Source organism: Corylus avellana, chromosome ca2 (genome assembly GCF_901000735.1).
Source record: "Corylus avellana chromosome ca2, CavTom2PMs-1.0".
Classification (NCBI taxonomy): domain Eukaryota; kingdom Viridiplantae; phylum Streptophyta; class Magnoliopsida; order Fagales; family Betulaceae; genus Corylus; species Corylus avellana.
Window position 1 is genome coordinate 36,479,908 of NC_081542.1, and position 23,058 is coordinate 36,502,965.

General features: G+C 32.7%; 1 protein-coding gene across 5 annotated transcripts; it reads left to right on the top strand.

Moving 5' to 3' along the window:
- The first annotated feature begins 10,478 nt into the window (after positions 1–10,478).
- On the top strand, positions 10,479–19,760 carry LOC132168693 (potassium transporter 11-like). 5 transcript variants are annotated; one of them, XM_059579710.1, is made up of 9 exons: positions 10,479–10,672; positions 11,367–11,713; positions 12,277–12,502; positions 13,413–13,658; positions 15,061–15,111; positions 15,232–15,492; positions 15,610–15,777; positions 16,969–17,223; positions 18,672–19,760. In XM_059579710.1, exons 2-9 carry the CDS (start codon positions 11,585–11,587, stop codon positions 19,715–19,717), a joined length of 2,382 nt encoding a protein of 793 aa, XP_059435693.1. In that variant the 5' UTR covers positions 10,479–10,672; positions 11,367–11,584; the 3' UTR covers positions 19,718–19,760. The 5 variants fall into 5 exon arrangements, with proteins under 5 accessions (XP_059435693.1, XP_059435690.1, XP_059435691.1 ...); XM_059579707.1 differs by having other exon boundaries at positions 10,479–10,664; XM_059579708.1 differs by lacking the exon at positions 10,479–10,672 and adding an exon at positions 10,803–11,160.
- The last annotated feature ends 3,298 nt before the right edge of the window (positions 19,761–23,058 follow it).

Sequence of the window (23,058 nt, forward strand, 5' to 3'; positions counted from 1 at the left end):
TGTCAGACTTCAAGAGGCATATCATCTTGCAGTAGATTTAATTTTTTTAAGTTTTCTATTAAAAATAAATAAAATCTAAATAATTAAAAAAACTATATAGCATATACTAATATGCAGTAGCTTTTTTTTACCACTCCTAAGCCCAATCGGGCAATTGCCAGTTATATTATGAGAGAGTTTATCTACGACATAACTGTTCAGATAAGTGGTTGGACATCTCAAAATTTATTTAGACAGCTGAATCTCATATAAACTCTTTCATACAAATTACTTAAATTGCTAACAATTTAAAACACCTAATTACCCGGAATCTCTACCAAGATGAGCCTATTTTCTCATTGAAAAAGATGGTCTTTTAGGCCCCAATGGTGAAAGGAATATATCATATCAAACAATAGAAATTAAAAAAAAAATAATAATAATAATAATAATAATAATAATTGATTGATTTAAGGAAGGTTAAAAGGAAACAAAAAAACACTCATAACTTGGTTGATAATTTCACCAAGTTTGCCCCTCCAACACCCACCACCTAACAATCCATGAAAAGTATTATTTTCCAAGTAATTATGAAAGTGATAATGGTCCCATGTTTGCCTCCCTCAATATCACAAAAGTTTATATAAAGGGACCACAATCCACCCTTTGAATTCGTCAGCGGTGTTGCTGTCAAGATTGGAAATATAGATTACTTGTTGCAATGAGATTGGAAATAGAAATAAACATACCTTTTTATTATTATTATTTTTAGTGTTAATGAGGATAATTATGTACACACCAAAGACCAATTAATTTACTAATTGAGTCTATATCTAAACGCTTACCAATTACCAACCAAAAATAAATAAATAAATAAACACATAAACATCTACTTTGATACCACCAAAGATGGTAGTTCAATGGTCTCAAGAAAATTCCCACAAAGTTGGGCATGCACTAGGGTCTCGTTCGACTCCCGCAATGGGAATTCCTTAGCCTATTAGTATTAGCTATCTTGAATCCCATTGATGCCCTGGTGGGGCGGGTGTTAAGCTATGGTTCGGTCTGTCTTGAGGGAACGCCTGCGGTTCCTATCGTCTAGCCTCTTGAGCAGCACTCCGCGAGTTAGTGCTATTATAATCACGTCCAAGTAGAATAGTTACAATTGGCCTCCCCCTCCAACCTTTTTTAGCTTAGGAAAAAAAAAAAAAAAAATCTACTTTGAGACATAAAAGAATGTCGAGTTGATATTAGAGGCAGTATTAACGGTTACAATTAATAGTAAAAAATCACAAATTCAGTAACAGTTTTAAAAGTTACATCAACTTCAGGAGAATAAGAAGATGGTTCCTAGCCGTACTCATTGAATCAAAATTAATCGGGTTAAACCCATCAACCTAAACTCATTAATTTCGTATTAAGTTCTTGCATCGAATTTGTGGGTCATTTCAAAAATTATAAACCCTAAACAATATCATCTAACTACTTACCAATTATCCTAAAAGAAAGAAAATCAAAATAAACACATAATCATTCTACAGTTTGATAAAAATATTCTCATTATTTATTTTAAAAAAAAAAAAAATTGGATAGTTTCGAGAATCTGAGCTGTCCCTCACTAAATAATGGAATTCAAAATTCCACAACATACACACATTATAACTGAAATGGTCCATGAACCAATACCTTATCATATCAACGGTCCATGAATAAATACCTTATCATTTCAACCATATATTTAAAAAAAAAAAAAAAAAAAAGTAATCTCAATTGGTGCTGGTAGCCAGTTGGTTAGGTGGCAAACACGATAAGCGATTCTCACTCGCTACCAGGACGAGTGGGATGCACGTGCGTTGAAATAGAATGGCAGAATTGTAATATGGGGTCCCCCTAAACATAAGCGCCGCCGCCGTCCCCCTATTTGACGCGCAACTACGGCTTTAAGGGTTCGCAGAATATTCGTGAAATTTATATTCCTTTCTTTTTGGAAATTAAGAAAAAGAAGAAGATTGGATAAAAATCTGAAATTGACGGATTCAACATTAAGAAAATGTGGTTGACATTAGCTTTCATAATATTCTGTCATTGTTATCAAAATGAAAAACACAAGTTTTATAAAAATAAAATAAAATAAAGTGATTATTCTTTTTTCAAAATTAGGCCTTTAATGAAATTATATTCTTAATACGGGGTTAAGAGCCTATTTAGGGTATGTTTGGAATTACAGTTTTAATAAGTGTGATTTTAATTTTATTTTATTTTTTAAATCGCTACTTTTTAAAATCGTAAGGGTGTTTAGTAAAATATATTAAAAAGTACTTTTTTTTTATCAATTATTTGTTATGCGAAATTATGATTTTGGTTTAAATTCGCGTTTTTCAAATAAACACCTTATAACCTATTTATAGAAATCGCAGATTTTTTTTTTTTTTTTTTTCCTATTTTAGATTAAGAGTCCGTGTGGGAGTGCGTTTTTTAAAAAATAATATGCTTTTTTAAACTAATTCGCAATTTTGGAGTGTTTGGGATTGCGATTTTAAAAACGCAAATTTTAAAATGGTGAAAAAATCCGCGATTTTTGGGGTGCTTATTTGAAAAAGTGCGAATTTAAACCAAAATCACGATTTCGCTTAAAACTATTCTGCGCAATATTTACCTATTTGGTCATGAAACCGCAATTATATGTTAATGTTATCCAAACACTCAATTGATAAAAAAAGTACTTCTTCACATGTTTTACCAAATGCCTATGCGATTTTAAAAAGTAGCGATTTCAAAATTTTTAAAATTACACTTATTGAAATCGCACTCTCAAACGGGTACTAAGTGTTTTTTAGATCGCAATGCCAAACACCTTACATTTTACGATATCTTTTAAAAACGCAGATTATTCTTACCAATTCGCAATCTCAAACTCTCCCTTAGAATTGCATTAAAAAAAAAAAAAAAAAAAAACACTTTTTCAAAACTCAGTTTTAAACTTTTTAGAGCAAAAAAGTCAAATTTTCTTTTTCTTTTTATCAAATGAATTTATTTTGTTTAAAATCGTGCTTTTTTCAAAAATAAACACTCTCTAGCCTATTTATAGAAACAACGATTTTTTTATTTTTATTTTTTCTATTTTAGATTAGGACAGAGTTTAGGGACAGAGTTTTCCTCCGATTCAAACTTGGTTGGAGGAGCTTCCTCCAACTCAATCTATAAAAATGACATGTATCATTTGAACATGTGAGATGCACATGTTTTTTTAATAGCAGGGACAAAATTTGAATAAATAATATTAAAAACCCATGTACATCTCATATGTTATTAAAAAAAAAAGGGACAGACGTCATTTTTATAAACTAAGTTGAAGGAAGCTCTTCCAACCCAGTTTGGAGGAAACTCTGTCCTTAAAAAAAAAATGGACACATGTCATTTTTATAAACTGAGTTGGAGGAAGTTTCTTCAACTCAGTTTGGAGGAAAACTCTGTCTTTAGATTAAATACTTGTTTAAATCGCTATGTCAAAGTTTTGCAATATCTTTAAAAACGCAAATTATTCTTGCAAAATCACAATCCCAAACGCACCCAAACACCATTTTAAGTTTTGAATTCTAAAATTTTCAAGGTTAGGAGTCATTTTTGGTTTTGTCGAATGAAAACAATATGACAACTTATTCAAAGATTTTTAGACGTTTGGTCGATTTTTTTTTTTTTTTTGGGGGTCATATTTACCGAATTCAATTAAGTTCTGAAACATGAAAATTAAGAATACTTTGATTTGGTTGAACATGCATTGTAAATTTGTAATCATAAATTCACAACCCTTTTAACAATATGTGACATGTCACCACGATTGCAACAAATGAATTGTGATTATAAAGTAATATTGGGAATTTTACAGGTTTGAGAAGAAAAAAAAAAATTAATTTATTAAATTGACATCTACCATTAAAAATTTAAAATATAGAATTTTTCACATATATTTTTAATATGAATAATAGAAGATGCGACATGCTCTAAGCACAGATATTACATGCTTTGTTAATTTTATTAAAAATGCAAGTGAATGTGACAATCATGCTCTAAAGACATATTAATTTTATATACTAAATTAAAAAAAAAAAAAAAATTTATCCAATCCAATTTCAAAGAAAATGTCGTGCTTATATATAATCCTAAAAATAATGGATTAAAGAACAAAATGATATTTATGGGGGTGATTCCTGCATCCCGTTTATTACTCTATGTATAATGTTGACTTAGTCTTTTATTTATTTATTTTTCCAACTGTTGTTCAAGATTGATTTTTAAATAAAATTTGGATATAAAAACTTATATCTTAAACGCACCCACCCATTTGCAACCTGAATCCTAGCTAATGGTCAAGGAAAGTGCCTTCCTACAACAACTTTTCCTTTTGTATCTAAAGCCTTCTTTTTCCTCTTTTTTTTTTTTTAATTTTATTTATTTATTTTTTATTATTTTTATAAAGTCTACATACCCCTCAAACTATCACTCAATTGACAATGTCTTCCTAAACTTCAATTATAACAATGTCCCCCTCCAATGTCATTGTCCCTCCCCCTAGGCTAGCAAAAAGATAAAAATGCTCCTATATATTTTTCAATAAGTCAAAAATACCCCTATAAATTCAAAAAAAAAAAAAAGATTTTAATTTTTTTTTTAAATCGAAATTTTTTAATTTTTTTTTAAAAAAATTTAAATTTGCCACCCTTTGGATTTTATTTTTTATTTTTTTTAGTTTTAGGTTTTTTCTAAGAGTTCTAGTATTTTTTGTTTTTATTTTACAATCTTAGTATTTCATCATCAAGTAATATCACAATTTTTATAGCTGTGGGGATATCATTAACGGGCCAGAATTTAAGGAGTGGGTAATTTGACTTTTCCTTCTTTTTTTTTTTTTTTTTTTTTCTTCTAAGATTACAACAGAAGGGACTAAAATTATAAAAATAAACATAGAAAAATGGTTAGACAACCCAACAATAAGCTCCGATGCAATCTACTTAGTGCAAGTAAGTATGAATTAAATGGGGATGTATCAAATTAATGATACAACCCTATGAATTCTCAGAATAGATGCCAAGAAAACTAGCATGCCGATTGTAGTAACCTAAATAATTAACTAAGCTTAGATAGCTTAGTTAGATGGTTAATTTGAGCTTTGGGTCACTAGGGACAGGTGGAAGGGCATTTTGAAAATTTTAAACTTTTGGACCAGACGTATGCCTGGAGACCACCGTACGTATGCTCTTGTTTTTAGTAAGGACGTACGCTGGGGGACCACCGTGCGTACGCTCTTGTTTTTAAGTAAGGACGTAAGCTGAGGGGACCACAGGATGTACTCTGCCAATAACACGCTGTACTCTGCAAATACTCTGCAAATAGTACATGGACGTATGCCCCAATAGTATATGGACGTACGCCCCAATAGTACTAGATGTACGCTACTTTTGGGTTAACCCCTGGATAATACTTAAACGTACGCTACAACCTTTGGACCACTTGGTAAATAGTACTGGACGTATGCCCCAATAGTACTGGACGTCCGCTACTTTTCAGAATAGTTGGTAGCGCCTTCTACTTTTTCTCACCTATAAATAGCCCCCTACCCTCAACGTTTAAGCTTTATTCTCGTCCCTAGGCTCTCTGAAACCATGCGTGAGTGTGTTTTTGTGAGTTTTGTGAGTCTTGGATAAGAAGAGGGGATTCTTTGAGATTTTTGGCTTCAAGGAGGTAATCTTCTAAGCTTAGCTTGTTTCTTAGTCGTTATGTTGTTTAAGTGCTTTAAATGGGTTAGCATTTAATTCTTATTGAACATATTTCCTTTTGCATGGAGGTGTTGTTTTGAGATAAAATGTCCTAAGAAACTTTTTGGTAGTTTTAGAAGCAATTTGGGAGGATAGGAGGACAGTTGAACTAAATGAGGTTCTACCTGAACCTTCTAGGCGAACGTACGGCCACGAGACCAGACGTACAAGTCTTTTGGGCAGACATATGGCCTCGGACCTGGACGTACGGTCAGAAGTGTTCCAGGGAACGCAAATTTGGCCGGTCGTCTGATAGCCTCTGTTTTCATGTTTAGGTTCGTTTTACTTGATTTCAGGTCCAATGACAGGTCTTTTCATTCTATACACAGTCTCAAGGAAATTCCTATGGTTTCACGCACCGCAAGAGCACAAACCTACCAACGCCATATCACTTCTTCCTCAACATCAAGCACGCCTATTATACATATATATATATATATATATATATATATATCAAACATGTATAATTTGCAACTCTCATGAAATACATTTTAGAACTACTGTGAACTCTTTTTTGCGAAAACGTATGTTGATTAATAAGATAATGATGAGGCTTGTAAAGCTATGGATGTAAAAGATTGATAAGATTAATTGCATCGTATGACATGGTACATCGAAACGTGCGGAATAACGGTCATGGGCTTACTACAAGTTAACTTTATGGTCAAATGTGTGTGTGTGGGGGCTTTAGATCCAATGATTTCGTGACCAGGCGTAGCCATTCTCTAATAGATGGTCACTATAGGACATGCGTCATTAGTGATGTGGGCCACCCGAAGTCGGACTCGGTCGTGCCATTAATGGGATGGACGGTAGTGTACAATATCCGAGGTATCGGTGTTATATAACAGGTCCCTCAGAACAGTGCCAACCCTACTAAGAATGGGTAATATCTCGAGTAGACCATACGTAGAACTATTATTGTTACTCATGATTATAAGCATATATTATATCTATATCACATCCATGTTAAACTGTCGTCTCATAATGTTACATGCGCTTTATAAACAACTAAGTTCACTATTTAATGACGGGTACGTCATGTGCATTTATACTCACCAAGTCGTTGGACTTACCATTGTATTATTATTATTATTTTTTTCTCCATATGTACAACTATGTGGTTATAAATAGTTTAACAGAGATGGATACCATAAAGCTTCTGGTTATTGTGTAGGACTAGGGAGATGCTTGAGGACTTATTATGAGCTTAGGCGGGGACTCATAGTAATTAATATGTTGCATTATGTTGTAAACTTAGAGCTTTTATGCATGTCTGCATATTAAGGTATAACATGAATCCCTTGTAAAGATGATGATATGTATAGTATTTTAGCTATTTTGATGATCCTTGGTAGATACTATAATTATAATGATTAATGTTTGTAAAATCTTTTTGTTTCTACTGTTTAGTATTCTCTCTTTTGAGGAGTAGAGGTCCCCAAGTTTTGTTCCACGAGGGAGAAGACTGAGAGACGAACCGTGAAATGAATTACCAGTTAATTAATTTCCGGAGTGTTACACCTATAAAGGCGGTAAAAGTAGGGCTAAAAAGGGGCACAAACCTCAAAAGGCCTCTCAACCCTTTTCAAACTCCTACATAAAAAACCACTACAATAAGTACCCATCGGATTGAAAACCACAATAGCAAAAGGGCACTGAGAGAGGCCAGATCGAAGCCACCATAGGAGTAATACTTTCTTTATTCATTTTGTAGTGGTGAAGGTTGGGCACAAATGGAGAAGGTTGGCTAAAAGATGGTGTTAACCGTGCAAGCATATGACTATAAGTAAATATCTGGCACTATTTTATTTTATTTTATTTATTCTGATATGATAATACTAATCAACTCTTATTAAAAAAAAGTTAAACGCTAATTAGTATGGTATAATGGTGGTGGATAGGGGTGTTAAATGAGCAAGCCGTCTGCAAGCAAGTTCGGGAACGGCTCATATAAGCTTAGCTGGACTCGATTATTAAATGAGGCATTTTGTGAACACAAATACTGGCTCAAATATTACACGAAGCAAGCTCGGCTCGACTCGGTTAGGCTCGTGAGTAGCTCATATAAGGCTCGAATTGGTAGTTATTCACAGAATTGCTCATATTAATATTAAAAATTGATGATTTTTTTTTTCCTAATAGCATCATTTTATTATAAAATGATGCATATCCTCTCTCTTCGAAACTAAACGTCTTGTTGTCTTGACTCAGGCTCCATACTCGGCTAGTTAGGCTAAGCAAATATTCATATGCAAGCTGACTTTTTGAGCCGTTTAAGAGTACTTGAAGTTTAAATTTATAATAAAAAAATAAATTAAATATAAGAGCCAGCTTGCGAGCTAACTTGGCTTATTATGAGCTCGGACTCGATTTTTTTTGGCTCGAGCTCGAGCTCGAGTAAACTTTAAACGAGCCAAACCCAAACAAGGAAAGTTCACTTTCGCTCACACCCCTAGTGGTGGAATAGTAATAATAATAATAAAAAAAAAAAACATGATTTCTAACATTATTCTAATATGAAAAATAAGAAATGACTACTAAATCTTATCACGTCAACCTTTGTGAGATATTTATAAAATAATTATGTAGTATGATACATTACTCAATTTTACTCAGTTACAATTTAAAAGGAAAAAAAAGAAGAAGACAAAATGACATTTTATTTAATATTTTAAAAAGAAATTAGTAATATAGAAGCTTAAATGTATTAATTGATAAATATTTAGAATATAGTTTGACCGATGAAAGTGATTTTTTTTTTTTTTTAAAGAGTGTCTAGTGCTTGTGTTGTTCGTTAATTTTTATTTTATAAAAAAATAATAATAAAAAAAAAGAAAAAAAAGAAAAGAAAAGAGAGCCATTATTAAGAAAAATAGTATATTTGATTAACTTGACTAAGCTCCAAAGTAAACTCAAACTCATTCAAGAAATCAAAGGGGATGTGTGAATAGTAACATGTCTCCTTCTAGAAGGGGACGTGTACTGTTCAAACGTCTCCTTCTAAAAGAGGACATTTTCACTATTTAAATATTCTTAATTTTAATTCTAGTCACTATACTTGCAAAATATCACTATTTGAGCGCCTCTAATTAAATAGAGACTTTTTTGGCCTTAAAATATCACACTAAAAATGTCCCTAATTCTAAGGTTTTTTTTTTTTTTTTTTTTGGTGTGTGTAGTCGTAGGCTTGAGTTCTGTTTGAATTCGATGGAAATGTATAATATATATATAAATTAAATCTTTTGTAAAAGATAATAACTTTTACAGGAATTTGGCACAAATCAAGTTTTTTGTGCATTATATTTGAGTAATGCTATAAGTTTCTCATGTGTCATTATTATATCCCTCCAAATATGATGTGACTCTTAAAATCACCATTCGACTTGTGATTAATCAGTATTGAATTTTGATCAAATTATGATTTTAAAAGCCACTTCATTTTTTTAGAGACACAATTAGGACTTCTAGAATTACTCATTCTATTGAGATGATGACACATTAACATGAAGCAACAAAAGTGAGTGTTGTAAAAACAACAAATCTATCACTTATCCATAAAATTCAAAATTAAAAAAAAAAAAAACCATAAAATAAAGAAGAAATCAAAAGAAAAAGTGATGTTTTTACAACACTCACTTTTGTTGTTTCATGTTAATGTGTCGTCCTCTTAGGGCCTGTTTGGGATTACCTTTGAGGAGCCTATAAAATTCTCAATTTTATACTAAAGACAATTGCAAAATCTTTTAATGATTTAAAAAAAAAGTCAAAACTTTTTAGATTAGGATATCATTATAACTTAAAAAGAGGATAGAGACCACAATGCCCAACAAAAAAAAATTAGTAACGGTATTTTGAATTGGGCCTATCCACATGCAAACTACTTTTTTTTTTTTTTTTTTTTTAAATAAATAAAGGTATATCACTTTTATAAAACCACTTAAAAATGACCCAATTGCAAAATATGCACTCTAAAACAAATTATTAATTGATTACCTTACTAATTAAAGATCTTATGTAACTTTTTTTTCTTTTTTTTTTTTAAATATTAATATAAAAAATTACTTAAAACACGTCTTATTATTATTATTATTATTATTATTATTATGCTGCCATTAGAGCACTAACTAACATTCATGGCATGTGTTACTAGCACCTGCCATGAAGCAATGACCCACCAAAAAAGCTCAGTTGCACAGGAATGCATGATGAAGCTTTTCCCAATATTGCATCTTTTTGAATAATAATTTTGAATTGTATAAAATATAAAAGCATAAAAGAGATATATTTTTTTTTAAAAAAACATATTTTACATTTTAAAAAAAGAAAAGAAAAAGGGAAATCTAAAACAAAGTAAAAAAGAAAGATTGTTGTATAGCTCCAGTGCAGACTCCAGAGTGCAGAGTTGAAGTTCCACCATACGAGGCAGTGGCAGTAGGCCCCCCAGAGAAGACATGATTAAGCAACAATACAACTTATCTTATCGTTCTGTACTATTTATTATTTAAATAGAATAATAATGTCAACAGTAAAATAATGATTATGCAGCTTATGCTAATAATGGTAATAAAAAAGAAAATAATTTTACTATTTGTGCTTCCTTTTCTTTGCTCAGCGCTCGGCGGCGATCAGCCAACTAAAAAACGTGTCACTCTAAAGAATTACAAGCGAAACGGATTACTTCCACTCTCTTTTGGCGGGGAGTAGTTCGTGTGCTTTTTATTTTTTTTGTTTCATCTTTCAGAGAAAAGGGTTGAGCAAGCAGCCAAAATAGAGCCTGCACTAAAGAAGACTCTGTTTTCTTTTGCTCTGTTTCAGAGCCTCTGTTTTTGCTCCGGAAACCGACTTGGCCTTGGTCGTCTCTGCGTTTTGGTACGTGGGTATGTGAGATTTTTGTTGGGTTTGTGTCATCCTGTGGCTGAGACTGAGCCTCTTCTCAAGCTGACCCCACTTGGGAATTTCTGACAGAGTAATCAATACCCAGTTCTTTGTCTGTTTTTCATTTTTTATGTTCTTTCATCTTTGCACGGGAGATGTGCTTGAGCTGTTCTGTCCTCTACTGGGTTTCTGGGTTTTCATTGGGTATTCTGTTATATGTTAGCTTTCTTGGTATTGAATTGATATAATTACCAAGAAAACTGGGTCTTTTTGGTTCAGCTTGTCTTGTCGTAAATAAAGTCCGAATATTTGGTTCTGGTTCTCTTTGTTTCTTTTCCTTTTATGCTCTTTGCATCTGAGGTGTGCTTGAGCGGTTCTATCCTCAATTGGTTTCTGGGCTTTTATTGGCTTTCTTTTCAGTTTTGGTATGTATTAGCTTTCTTGATATTGGATTGAAGTATCAAGCGAAGACTTTTTTGTTCATTTTGAGGTTGTCGTGGTGGGCTTATTTTTAACTTGAATCTTTGGTTCTTGCCTTTTCAACTTCTATTTGGTGTCAGTTTCTGTGGGTCAATTGTGTTTACCGAATTGACTCCAATTTCTAGTTATTGGATTTGGATGGTCTTCTCTTTGGAATGATAAGAGTTTTTTTAAATTGGGATATTAGTTTAATTTTCAGTTTTGGTTCATTTTCAGATTTGTGTTGGTGGTACTGTTCTTAGTTGGATTCGACATGGATTTCAAGTGAAGATCAAAGTTGTGATTTTAGGTTTCAGTCATTTCTGTGATTTCTGATTGGTTTGGTTTGAAGGATTTGAGTTTGTGTTCTGGTTTGTGGAGTTGAGAGACTGCGGAAAGGGATATCAGAGAGGGTAGGTGGTGAGAGCTGCAAAATCATTTGAACTGAGTTTCAAATGGCTTCAAGAGTGGAGACTGATGACGAGAATGATAACAACAAAGGCAGTATGTGGGTGTTGGATCAGAAGCTTGATCAGCCTATGGATGAGGAGGCTGGAAGGCTTAGAAATATGTACAGAGAAAAGGTAAGAGCAACTTTCTTTTCAAGATTGTCTCTCACATATTGTATTCACTTGTAATTTGTTAAAGTAGGACATCAATTAATTCTTGTTAATGGCATCTTTGCCTTAACGCGTGAACTCTTTTAAATACCAATTTATAAGTCCAACTTAGATTTCCAATTAGAAGGCGTTGGATTTGTTGAATCTTTTATGCTCCAGTTGATTTTGAGCTATATGCCTTAAGATGCCAGAAATGAATGCATGGAATTAGTGCATGGATGTTGTCACTGGATTTCGGCTTGCATTGCTATTGAGTATTGACTATTATTGTAGTAACTAGTAAGCTATATAATTGAAAGTATTGTTAATATGAGATGTGTACCCGCTAGCCTATATGAAGTGCATGCATGTTGTTGGATTTAGGCTTGCAGTATGCTGTATAACTCAAATAATTGCATACTGTGATATCTGTCCATGCCAAACCTGTACCAAGGGTAATCCGGAGTAAATTGATGGATTTTGAGGATATTTTAGATGTTGGTATTCTCATTCCTTTTCTTTATTGATGTAGTTTTTTATTAATGTAGAAATTTTCCGCGGTATTGCTTCTGCGGCTTGCATTCCAGAGTCTTGGAGTGGTTTATGGAGACTTGGGCACTTCCCCATTGTATGTTTTCAAAAATACATTTCCACATGGACATGTAGATCCTGAAGATGTGATTGGAGCCCTTTCCTTAATTATATACTCGCTTACTCTTGTTCCACTCCTCAAGTATGTCTTTATTGTCTGTAGAGCGAATGACAATGGTCAAGGTAATTTGATCTTTGCATATTTGTTTTCTGCATTAACTTCTTTATTTGTGCATTTGTAGATTAGTTAAATGAAATTTTTAGTACTACATTTTGATCATGTGCTGGACAATCATCTACTTTTGTTTCTAATCCAATAATAGTAAACATACTATAGAAAAGATGAGTGATGTTATACCTCCCTCTCCCTTTTTTTTTTTTTTTTTTTTTTTTCCCTGTTGGGGGGGAGGGGGGTTTGTTCTTTTGTAGCTGATGAAGTAGATTAATTACCATGATTATTGCTCGTTTCCTTTGAGATAATTGGTGGCAAGTTTTAACTGCACATGAGTTGCATCAAATCTGATTCCACACCTGAATTATGAATTTACTTTTTATCTTCTTATCGCCACTTCAAGAGTGAAAGAAATCTGTTTTCTTTTAAGGGATTCAATAATATAACGAGTATATAAAACTAAATTTCTGGCTGAAACGAATTTATTGAAGTCCTTAGCTGTGGGAAAGTAAATACATTGCAAGTACTGATACTGAAGAGAACATAAACTTTGTTAAATAGGGTGCTATATTACGGACGGTGCTATTTTCCTGACTTTAAGCAATCTGGGATAATTAGTTGGTGTCTCATTTGTAGGTGTTTTATTCAATTTGGAGTATAATATAAAAGGTGTTCAACACTTGTATCCTATTTTATTTAAAAAATATTAAACTTGATTTTCTATATCCTTTATTTTGTATTCAATTGTTTTAACTTCAAGCCCTATTGTATTAAACATGATTTTATATAAATGGTATATGCTGTAGTTGTATGCTGCAACACGACATTGTTTTCATTTTTCACATTGATCGGGCATACTTTTCATTTTTAGGTTGATGATGCACTATTAAGTTCCCTAAACTTGTCCTCTTTTTGGTGAAGGTGGAACATTTGCACTTTATTCATTGCTTTGTCGACATGCAAAAATAAATACTATTCCTAACCAACACCGAACTGATGAGGAGCTAACAACGTATAGCCGTTCTACTTTCCATGAACAATCATTTGCTGCAACAACTAAGAGGTGGTTGGAGGAATTTGCATTTAGGAAAAATGCGCTTCTTATGCTTGTCCTTGTTGGCACTTGCATGGTGATTGGGGATGGGATTCTAACTCCAGCTATATCAGGTATACCTTCCTTCATGGTGGAATTGTCTATTTATTTATTTGTTTGTCTGTTTGTCTGGCCAGTCTATCTGATTTTTTATTTTTTGCTCTCACATATAACTAGTGCATGCATGGTAAAAACCATTGAATGAGACACTGCAATCAATAAGTGGAATAAGACGAATGAGAAGGGATTTATTGTTTCAAATGTTGCCGAAATTAGTGAGATAGCAAGTGATATCTTGTTTATCACTTAAGGCTGACAAGAAATCTATGGTCCTTTTTATTTCATGGGAATATCACACAATGTCTTGATAGGCATAATGTCTATATCCTTCCAATGATACAACTCAAACCAGGGACCCTGCTTGCTGTACCGGGCGCCTTAATTGCATTACTACCCGAATGTTGATTCTTTTTGCTATTGTTTGTACAAATGTAATAGCTTAAACAATGCATCTACATGCATATAGGTACTCAAAGAAGCTTACTAAGTGAACAGAAATTGTAGTTTATTAATTAAGCCATTATAGTTTTCCTTACTTTCATAAAAAGTTTTGTTGTACTTTGATGATTGTGGAAAATGTATGGAAGATAAAATAACACATAATCACATATGGTTAAACGCAGTTGATTAAATTGAGATCTTATGCCTGATGTAATATCTGAGGCTGCGTATGGATCCCAAAGTCCTGTTATTTCTAACTGTACTAATTCGGTGAGAAATTGATGCAAATGGGGAAGATATTAAAGAATAAGATATACGACATTCTTGTGATATATAAATTTATTTAGAGAGTTCTTGACTTCAATTAATGTTAGAGCTGGCAATTTTCTGTCTGACATACTAGAATTTACATGGACATTCTTGTCTGAAATTTACTTTCCGTCATTCTTTTTCTTTTAACTTAAATTTGAGTTGGTTCTGGGTTTGGTGATCCAGGACAACCAGAACGTTGTATTATGTTAAAATATTTGGCTTTATGGGGGTTGTCGAAATTAATATTTGAAATTTGTCTTATGTGAAAGCAAAACCCTTAAAACTAGTGGCTTCCCAATATTTCTATGCATTGATTTCTAACATTTTTTGGATTTCACTTGCTTCTTTAGCATGAGTTGCACCTAATAAATTTTGATCCGGTAAGTAAAATAGAAAGGGAGGAAAGGTTGAGGAAATCAACTGGATGAAATCATCTCTGCCTATTTAAGATTTATGAGGTTATACAAGTAGTTCAGTATTTGCTAATCCCTGTTTTTACTTTTTTTCTTATGCTTTGCTCATGTTCAGCGTGTGTCAATAACTTATAGTATATATCTACTGTCCATATTAGGAATATTCCACTATAATTATAATGTTGTTATTTGCTTGAGTATTTTCTTTCTTGAAAGCCATTTAAGATCCTTAATCCTCCGATCTTTACAGTTCTATCAGCTGTTGGCGGAATCAAGGTTGATCACCCCAGTATGAGTAACGGTATTATATCATTCCTGAAACTAAACATTTTTGTGTATTTGCTCCTGGATATCTGAAAATCTTTTAAATTCTATTAATTTAAATTTCTGTGTCTTTAATGGTCACTTTTATGTGGTGCAGGTGTGGTTGTGCTCGTTGCCGTTGTAATATTAGTAGGATTGTTTAGTTTGCAACACTATGGTACAGATAGAGTAGGTTGGCTCTTTGCTCCTATTGTTCTGCTTTGGTTTCTCCTAATTGGAGGAATTGGCATATTCAACATCTGGAAACATGATAGTAGTGTTCTGAAAGCATTTTCACCTGTATATATATTCCGGTATTTTAGAAGGAGAGGAAAAGATGGTTGGACCTCCCTTGGAGGGATTATGCTTAGTATAACAGGTAACCTTTCTATTGTTTCAGTTACTCCATGTATTGTTTTTAATCCATTAAGGTCAATTAAAATCATATAATATTTGGTCTTGTCTGATTCTGATGGCTTCATATGCATTGTTGCAGGTACAGAGGCACTTTTCGCTGACTTAGCCCATTTTCCTGTTTCAGCTGTACAGATTGCTTTCACCGTAGTTGTCTTTCCTTGCCTTCTTCTAGCCTATTCTGGGCAAGCTGCCTACCTTATGAATAATAAAGAGCATGCTGTTGATGCATTTTATCGTACTATTCCAGGTTTGTTCTAATATATAGTCTGTACTGAAAGTAGACCTGTGTGATGCAAGAAACAGTAATGAATGATTGCTAAAGGAAAAAAAAATAGAATTCAAAATTCATTTGTTGAACAGTTCTTGGTACAGTTACTCGGTTTGAAATGTGCCCCAGTGCATCTTCTTTCCTACAGTGACTAATTTATGATAGTTGGCCTATATGTGATACTCGTAAGGCACTTTTTTTAAAAAAAAAAAAAACGCTATGTTAACGTTGTGTAAATTTAGGTGTGAAGGATGCATGTGGAAGTAAATATAAGTTTAGTTTAGAGTTGTGATAAATCACTTCGAATTTCTTTTTGGTTCAGTAGGAAGAATGTCATCAAGTTCAGAAAAATAAAAGCAATACTGAAGATTAATTAATAATGGGTTGATGACATTTATAGCAAGATTATAGCAATAGTCTTAAATACCAAAAGTACCCAAAAATTATTTTTGCCTAGACAATCTCCTTCCAACTTCATGTGGAAATATCATAAAGCATTTCAGTCTGGGTTAAGAAAAATAAATTAAAATAGGAAACAATAAAGGAAAAAAGTTAAGATATTTATGGTGTAGGAATCAATGACTCGTTCGTCATTTTACACTTGCACGTGTATGGGAGAAATTTTTGGTCTATCCTGAAATCAGAATTTCCATAAGGAAAAGGCTTTTATACTATACTTTTGTATTGGAATTTCACAAGATATTTCTAAATCTGAATAATATGGCGCAAATCATGATGCACGGACCCAAATATTGAGTGGTGGAATACTTCAGGAATAAATCCTCAGAATATTGTTCTCTTTTTTGATAGTTTTCAGACTCTGTTCAATGTTTTGTTGAATCTATTAACAAATGTCATCCCATTTTTGGCATCATTGAGTGACCAAACTGTTCTTAGGGCTGAATCTTTACCTGTTGGATCAACGTTAAGCTACTAAACATTTGGATGTTGTGTTCATTTTACCTGTTAAAAGTTGGGTTCCTGAAGAGGGGGCTTGTGGCAATACTCTCAAAATGCTCTCATCGTAGCCTTTCTTTTCTCAGATATTCGTGTGACATGTATGAACTGTTTAATGTGGCAAGGATTTTTTGAAAATTTCTATAATGTGAATACAATGTATAATAAGGCAAGGGTTTCTCTGATGGATACTTATTTAATCTTATTCTGCAGAAAGCATATATTGGCCCGTATTACTTATAGCAACTGCAGCGGCTGTAGTTGCAAGCCAGGCAACTATATCTGCAACCTTTTCAATAATTAAGCAGGCTCTTGCTCTTGGCTGTTTTCCAAGAGTCAAAGTTGTACATACATCCAAAAAGTTCCTTGGCCAGATATATGTTCCAGATATTAATTGGATACTTATGATTCTTTGCATTGCTGTGACTGCTGGATTCAAAAATCAAATCCAAATTGCAAATGCTTATGGTAAGTTCACCTTCTTTTTAATGTTCTGAAGTTTCATTCATCCATCTTCTTTGATTCTGTTTCAATATTTTTCTGCTAGGAAATATGTCAATGCACATCAATGTTTATTCTTAGGTTCTATATATGAAACCCTGCATGAACATATAGATGGTGTCTTTTATGCATTTGGGCACAGATATACTTGTTAGGATTACAGGTAAACGATTTTGTTTCTTTATTTGCATAATGTTGTTTTTAACTTCCACAATCAGAGGCTTTTTGTGAACTCGTGGACCAAATTGTTGTGGATAAGCTGAAGAATTACAACTTTTTACTGATTCGGTTCCGTATTAGTTTGTAATTTCCCCCAACTTTTTTAAGCTGTCAAGATTTACAGAAAATTTTGTAAGGCTTTAAAAAATAGAGCAAATATCCTGTTATTAGTCATAGATTTTGGATGGGGATTGTGAATCAGACATATCATGTCTCATGTTTCTGCAAGTTGAAGTGCATAAACAGCTTTCTGCTTTCCGAATACTTCCTCCGACCAAACTGGTTCTTTTTCCTCAATGGTACATCAAACACTTCCTCATCCAAAACTAACTTAGTGGATAATTCTCAGCATTTCTCACTTCTCAATACCAATAACATAGCGGTTTGAATCATTCCATTCATCTTCAATTTAAACATCTTTCGTGTATTGTTTTGTATGTAATTACATAATTCATGTAGTTAAAAATCCCCTTAAATTACTCTTTTGTAATGATTTTTAAGGGCCAACGTGATGGATAGTTGCGGACTCATGGTATGTAGGTATGAGATGTTGGAATACTCACATCTGATTTGATGTGATTAGGTTAAGTGATCAAGGTGCTACATCAGATAGTAGTAACAAGAGCGAGTGGATATTGCAACGTTATTAGATCCAAACCTACTGGGTTTTTGGGTTGGTTTCTTAACCTCTTCTATCAATCAAGCCCTTGCAGTGAAACTCTCCAAGGTGTCAACTCTCAACTCTCACAAATTCAAATCCCACAAATGGTTTATAACATCGTTATGTCTCAAGATATTGTATCAAGTCCCCACAAAGAGATTCTTTAAGATATTAGCTCTCAACTCTCACCAACCTAAATCCCAACATAAGATGTGACACAAGTTTTATATTCTGTCAACCTACCACTACCCTCTTCCTTTATACTCATGGTCTGTGTGTGCATTATCAAATCAAAAGTTTGTCATTTGTTTGTGTTATTTTCTGACTATTGAGTAGAAACAGTGTCTTGCCAGAATGGAAATTGGTGATTACTTTTTAGCAAACTAGCTTGGCATTGTTTGGTCAAATAATTTAGTTCATATTTATGGAATGCATTTAACTACTTTTTGCCTGTTACATGTGATCATATTTCAAGCTTTTCTTTTTCCTGAATCAAGCTTGCAATCAATTGAGTAATATTTTTGTGTTGCAACAGGAACGGCGGTTGTAATAGTCATGTTGGTAACCACATTGCTCATGATTCTAGTCATGTTATTAGTGTGGCGCTGCCACTGGATCCTTGTTCTGATCTTTGCCATCTTATCAATGGTTGTTGAGTGCACTTACTTTTCTGCTGTACTCTTCAAGATCGATCAAGGAGGGTGGGTTCCCCTTGTAATTGCAGCGGCCTTTCTTCTCATCATGCATGTTTGGCATTATGGTACAGTGAAACGCTATGAGTTCGAAATGCACAGTAAGGTTTCAATGGCATGGATTCTTGGGCTTGGTCCCAGTTTAGGTCTGGTCCGGGTCCCTGGGATCGGACTTGTGTACACCGAGTTAGCAAGTGGGGTTCCCCACATCTTTTCCCACTTCATCACAAATCTGCCTGCCATCCACTCTGTTGTTGTGTTTGTCTGTGTGAAATATCTTCCAGTCTACACAGTCCCAGAAGAAGAGAGATTTCTTGTAAAGCGGATCGGACCCAAAAATTTTCACATGTTCCGTTGTGTAGCAAGATATGGCTATAAAGACCTCCACAAGAAAGATGATGATTTTGAGAAGAAGCTATTTGACGCCCTCTTCTTGTTTGTCCGACTCGAATCCATGATGGAAGGGTGTTCAGACTCTGATGAGTATAGTATGTATGGCCAGCAAACCCAGCAGTCAAGAGATGGGATGTTAGATAACAATGGCAACTCAAGTTCTTCCAACGTGGACACTGCGATATCATCGGTGGACTCGATTGTTCCGGTTAGATCTCCAATGCATGTAAACAGCAGCACTGTATGTTCATCCGGTCAGGCAAGCGGGCAGACTGAGATGGACGAGTTAGAATTTTTGAAGAACTGCAGAGGTGCTGGGGTGGTTCATATAATGGGGAATACAGTGGTGAGAGCAAGGAGGGATTCAAAGTTCTACAAGAAGATAGCCATTGATTATATATATGCATTTCTTAGGAAAATATGCAGGGAGAACAGTGTGATCTTCAATGTACCTCATGAGAGTCTTTTGAACGTTGGGCAGATTTTCTTTGTATAATGCTTTGGTGATGATATATACAGTTAAATCCTATTTATCCATATGAGCCAAACTGTAAATTCCAGGGTCATGTTTGTAAGATGCCTCAAATCTTAACAAAGATGGGTTGTAAATCAAGTTAAAACCAAAAAGGATAGCATTTTCATCTACCACCATTTTGCGCTAAAAAGAAGAATTTATAATGTTTCCTTGGAGTGTAACCAGCTTAAAGCACGTCACGTCAGTCGATTTGTTATGGGTGTGATAAATGGGTGTAAATAGTTGTGTTACTTTTTCTACGAATATCTTAACTATAATCAAGTAGATTCATTTTTTATTATTATTATTTGAATATGTAGATACCTTAGAAAATTAAAGAGAATTTAAAATGATTAAAGTTCTTAGATTAGACTAATGACTTTAATACCATATTATTTTCTTGAGGATTTTATAGGTGCCAAGTTCTTAGGGTAGACTAATGACTTCCCACTTAAACTATGTCATGTCAATCAGTATAATATGAGTGTGAAGAGTAGTATTACTCTTCTTATGAATAGCTATCCCTAACAATCATTAAGTAGATTCATCTTTTTCTATTTGAACTAGCCCATAACCCGTGCTATGCACGGGATTCATCATCATAGTTTAATTTCAAAATTTAAACGCATCTCTATCGAACTTTGTATTATAGGTTGCAAAAAAAAAAAAAAAAAAATACTAAAAATTATACACCAATATATTACTCAACGTACACACAATCACACACATTACACTGCATAAATGTATAAGTCGTATAAAATTTTAATATCATAAGGCCTTTAACTTTAGTTTAATCTATATAAATTAAAACATGTTAAAATTTGTGTTCCTATATGTATAGTTTAAAATGAAAAATATAAAGAAAAAACAGCAAGAAGAATAGTTGGATTGTGGTTGTATTGTTCTTTATTTATCTATACTCTTAAATAACTTGTATTGTCACTACTTGATTACTTTAATTATTTACCTGAAAATTAGAAATTAAAACAGAAAACACCTATCGAAAAAGAAATATTCTTTTGTGTAAAAAACAGAAAATTATTCTAAAAAAGATAATCCCAAAATTATGATCATAAACAGCATTAGTCTTTATAGGATTTTTTATTATCTGAAAATCATTTTCACTGTAATCATGATTAACTGTGGCTTGGGCCCTCCACGTCACATCTTGATTGGAAGCCCAATTAGCCAACTACCATGGGCCATAGTTTGGTTTATTCTATAGAGGGAAAAGTGCAAAGTAGGTACATTTCGTTTTCGCTCTTTAACGTGCCTTTTAAAATTACTACTGGATTTGAAATGATCCAATGATAATTTTAAAAGTTACGTGAGGAAGTATGAAAGTGGGAGTACGTGTAACATTACTCTTCTCTTATATCTTCAAATTTTTGTTGTTCTTTTGCTCTTTATGTAATTTGCGGACATTTCCTACAAATTAAGTTGTAAAAAAATTCCTCCAATACTGTCTCTAAAAGTGTCACGTGTTCCTTGACATATGAAAATCACATTTTTCTTAATTACTTGTGTTTCTTATATTATTTTTTAATAGTATTAATAAAAAAAAAAATGTATTTTTCATATCCTTAGGAGACACATAGCATTTTTAGAGATTGGGTTAGTGGTATTCTTACCCTTGAAAAATATTTTTTTTTATTTCAAGTTAAATGAAATTGATTTATTGTACGTTAAGATTTTGTTTTGTTGATTTGAACCATATTTATGGTGCCACATTATTTAAAATTTTAAATTAAATAACAACATATATATCATTAGACTTATGAAATTTAGGGTTTGTTTGGGTGTGCGTTTGAGTGGTCTAAAAGTGCGTTTAACACTCAAAAAGTTCGGTTGAAAAAAAAAAAAAAGTACATTTTTGGTAAAAAAAATTGAAAACGCTTTTAAGGGTCTAAAAAACTTAAAAATAGCCTAAATGTACTTCCGGTAAAAGTTTAAAAATGAAACTTTTACTAAAAAAACACTTTTTGACTTGAGAACTCTATTTCTCAACTACAATCTCAAACATAAAATGAATATTTTTCATTTCAGCCGCAATGTTTTTAAAGAGTAATGCTATAAGTGCTTCCTAGAGTCCTCTTGAAATCATCATATCTCAAATGTGATATGACTTTTAAAATCACCAATAGATCAAAGTTCAATAAATCATATTTCAAATTCAACAGTAATTTTAAAAGACACATCACATTTAGGAGGACTATAAGATGACTCTAGGAGATGATCTTGACTGGTCAATAATATAATATATTTTATTTATTTATTTATTTATTATCAATAAGATATATATGCAAAACCTTAAACAAAAATCTTAGGCTTTGTTTATCCCAGTATCCCACAGCCGTTGCTTCACCTCCAGAAAAGAGAAGTTGACAAGAATACCTTTTTTTTTTTTTTGTAAACTGACAAGAATACCTTAGGTGTTAGAAAGTGATGGCAATACAACTTAATTAATTAAAAAGCAATTTATATCTTATCCTTCTACCAAGCCCTATGGGCTATTTGCTTTTCTTTACAATCAACTTGCTCCTTTTTAATTAACAAAGCAAGTTGATTATATATTGTTTTATTGACTTTATTGGTTCCTAAAATATACATAATCAAATATAGGGGGCCTCATTTATTTTAAAATTATTTATACTTCCAAACTACTCAAAAGCTAGCAATCTACAAACCATGAACATTGATGGACAACTTTTGAATTTTGTTTCAATTAGAGAAGAGCATATTTTAAGAATAATATATATATATATTATGTCACACTATTTCACAATGTTGAAGTAGTTAGAGTCTTAACTGATCTTTGAAATTTTTTTTTTTTTTTTTTAATAAGGATTGATTTAATGATTGATTGCGATTGTCACGTCGATACTGTGGAATAATTATGTGATAAAAATGCAGTTTTTAATATTACTCATATTTTTAAGGTGAATAGCATATTTATTATTGAGAGAAACTATAATAGCTTATCAATTTTAATGAACCCTCTCACCCAATTTGACTTATTTATTTATTTTGAGACACAAGTTGACTTATATGGGTAAACTTACTGGAAACATTTAAGATATGAGTACGTTTTTATAAATGTGGTTGTTGTTTAATTATTATTATTATTATTATTAATTCAATTGAGATTGCCAAACGCTTGAAAGTGAGAGAGAGAGAGAATTTAAAAAGACTTTTGTATTAAAAAAGTCACTTCGTTTACACTTGCATTCGCCATATTTCCTTGTGGTTCTCATTCATATTGGTTGTTCAAAATTTCTTCAAATTTTTAAGAATAATTTCACTTTTTATTTCTATTTTTAGGT